Source organism: Sinocyclocheilus anshuiensis, unplaced genomic scaffold, assembly GCF_001515605.1.
Source record: "Sinocyclocheilus anshuiensis isolate Anshui unplaced genomic scaffold, SAMN03320099.WGS_v1.1 scaffold3805, whole genome shotgun sequence".
NCBI classification, from domain to species: Eukaryota; Metazoa; Chordata; class Actinopteri; order Cypriniformes; family Cyprinidae; genus Sinocyclocheilus; species Sinocyclocheilus anshuiensis.
This window is the reverse complement of record NW_015548188.1, coordinates 51,469-53,409: the sequence shown is the minus strand read 5'-3', so window position 1 is coordinate 53,409 and position 1,941 is coordinate 51,469. Positions and strand designations below refer to the sequence as shown.

The 1,941-nt window shown below is 51.0% G+C and overlaps 1 protein-coding gene across 1 annotated transcript in view; it reads left to right on the top strand.

Annotated features, from left to right (window-relative positions):
- Window positions 1-1,941, top strand: part of LOC107705025 (ribonucleases P/MRP protein subunit POP1-like) — a 15,394-nt gene that overhangs the window by 9,486 nt on the left and 3,967 nt on the right. The window contains exons 5-10 of the mRNA XM_016508141.1: window positions 82-258; window positions 412-626; window positions 893-980; window positions 1,065-1,143; window positions 1,231-1,350; window positions 1,603-1,718. Of these exons, the coding sequence (XP_016363627.1) occupies window positions 82-258; window positions 412-626; window positions 893-980; window positions 1,065-1,143; window positions 1,231-1,350; window positions 1,603-1,718 (795 nt within the window). The remainder of the gene's footprint in view (window positions 1-81; window positions 259-411; window positions 627-892; window positions 981-1,064; window positions 1,144-1,230; window positions 1,351-1,602; window positions 1,719-1,941) is intronic.

Here is a 1,941-nt window from a genome sequence, read left to right as displayed (position 1 = left end):
TGTTTTTTGTTTAAATGCACTGCCATCAGCATGTCTGATGAAAAACAGACCGCAGAAGAACAGCAGACAGATGAAAAACAGACCACATTCGCAGCGGCGTCGTGTCTCTCAGGTGCTCGTCAGGGCAGTGTTCATCTGTACAAAGCAGATCAGTTTCCTGAAGGCTCTCTGGGTCCTGCTGACTTCCTGTGGAGGCCCCGGGTCCCTGACGCCTCAGACAGACAGCTGTGGATCTGGATCCAAACGGCCCTTAAACAGGTCAAACACTGAGGCCAGAAACAGACTCAGATGCAAATGCTTGAACATCATGTTACAAGCGTGTGGTTTCTCATGTAACACTGGATGTTGTTTGTCGCTTGTTTTGTGTGGTAATGAAATGTGTTATATGGATAATTGTCTTCTGTGTGTCAGGATGTGCTGTCGGAGCTGCAGCTGGTGTGTCAGTGTTTCGAGGCCGTGTCCGTCTCGGAGGAGTCTCGTCCCGCTGTGGAGCTGCCTGCAGGGAGGAAGAGGAAGAGAGACGAAGCTGATGCTGAGCAACCCTCCAAAAGGCTGTTGGGTGACGGGACGCGGCCTGCAGGAGCCCCTGTGCGCTGGCAGTCCCCTGACACAGCCATCACCATCAGGTGCCGTAAACACATGCTGACCTCTGACTGATGATGTCACGTGACGCTTTGTGATGATCAGTGATCAGAAACGTGTCGGTGCACGTCCTAATCATTTGTCCTCTGAAGCAGCTGCACTGGCCGCTTTGATCCTGTAGGTGTTCTGATGTCTCTGGTGTCACAGAATCAGCTCTAGATGCTCCAGCGATCTGATGTTACTGTAAAGCACATGTCGACTCGGGTTAGTTATAGCTGTGAAATGTGATAATTCCTGATGTCCTGTTTAGTGACCTGACCATGGAGATTGTGCGCTATCGTCTGATTGGTCCGCTGGCCCACGTGGTGCTCACAGACACACTCCATCCAGCCAGTGAGGTGAGAGACTGCTGATGACATCACACTCACGCTGATGTGTCCGTCAGTCACTGACGCGCTGATGAGTGACTCTCGTTACTGTAGGAGCTGAGAAGTCGCAGTACAGACGAGGCCGGTGTGAGCGTCCATCAGCAGCAGACAGACATATTCCACCTGCTGAGAGGTGAACGAAGACTGACATCACATGACAGCCAGCGCTGCTTTACATGGAGACCAAGATCTCAGTGTGTGTGTGTTGTGTGTTTTACAGGAGTGTGTTCGACAGCAGAGCTCCCAGCAGGCTGTGTGTTGGGACTGACTGTAGATGATCCCAGACTCACTTTACCTCAGAAACGTGGTAAATCTGTACCTGACCTACAGCAGAGCGCAGGTACACATGAATCCGCTGCGTCACGCAGTGAGACGGGTGCAGGAGTGTGTGTGTGTGTGTGTGTGTGTGTGTTTGACCCTGAGCTCAGGGAGCCGCTGCGTCTCCATGCAGATGAACCAGGTTCGAATCCTGGCAGGGCCTGAGACTCTCTCTTCTCACACACACAGCACTGTCTCACTGCACCAGAGTCAAACACACTTCAGGAATGTTTTCGCTGTGATTCTTCTCAAACTCAGAGTGTGTGTGTGTTAGAGGACAGTGGTGTGAGAGATCTGACTCTCAAAGGAGTTGCGGCTCACTGCAGTCAGAGTGCATTGTGGGACGCGTCTGCTCGAGACCGTGTGACGCACAACCGACTGTCTGAGCAGGTAAACACACACGAGGCTCTACAGACTGTAATAAACGGATCATATGGAACATGCTTTTGCTCCGTTTATAATGTCGTAATTCATTAGGTCTAGAGTCTCTGACTGCCTCTTTAAGATATCTTTGTGAACATCTCTTCATATTCGTGTTGATGTCCATAGATCTACAAACATCACAGTCCTCATGACTGGAGCTCCTGATCGTGGCTGTTTGGAGGAGATCTTT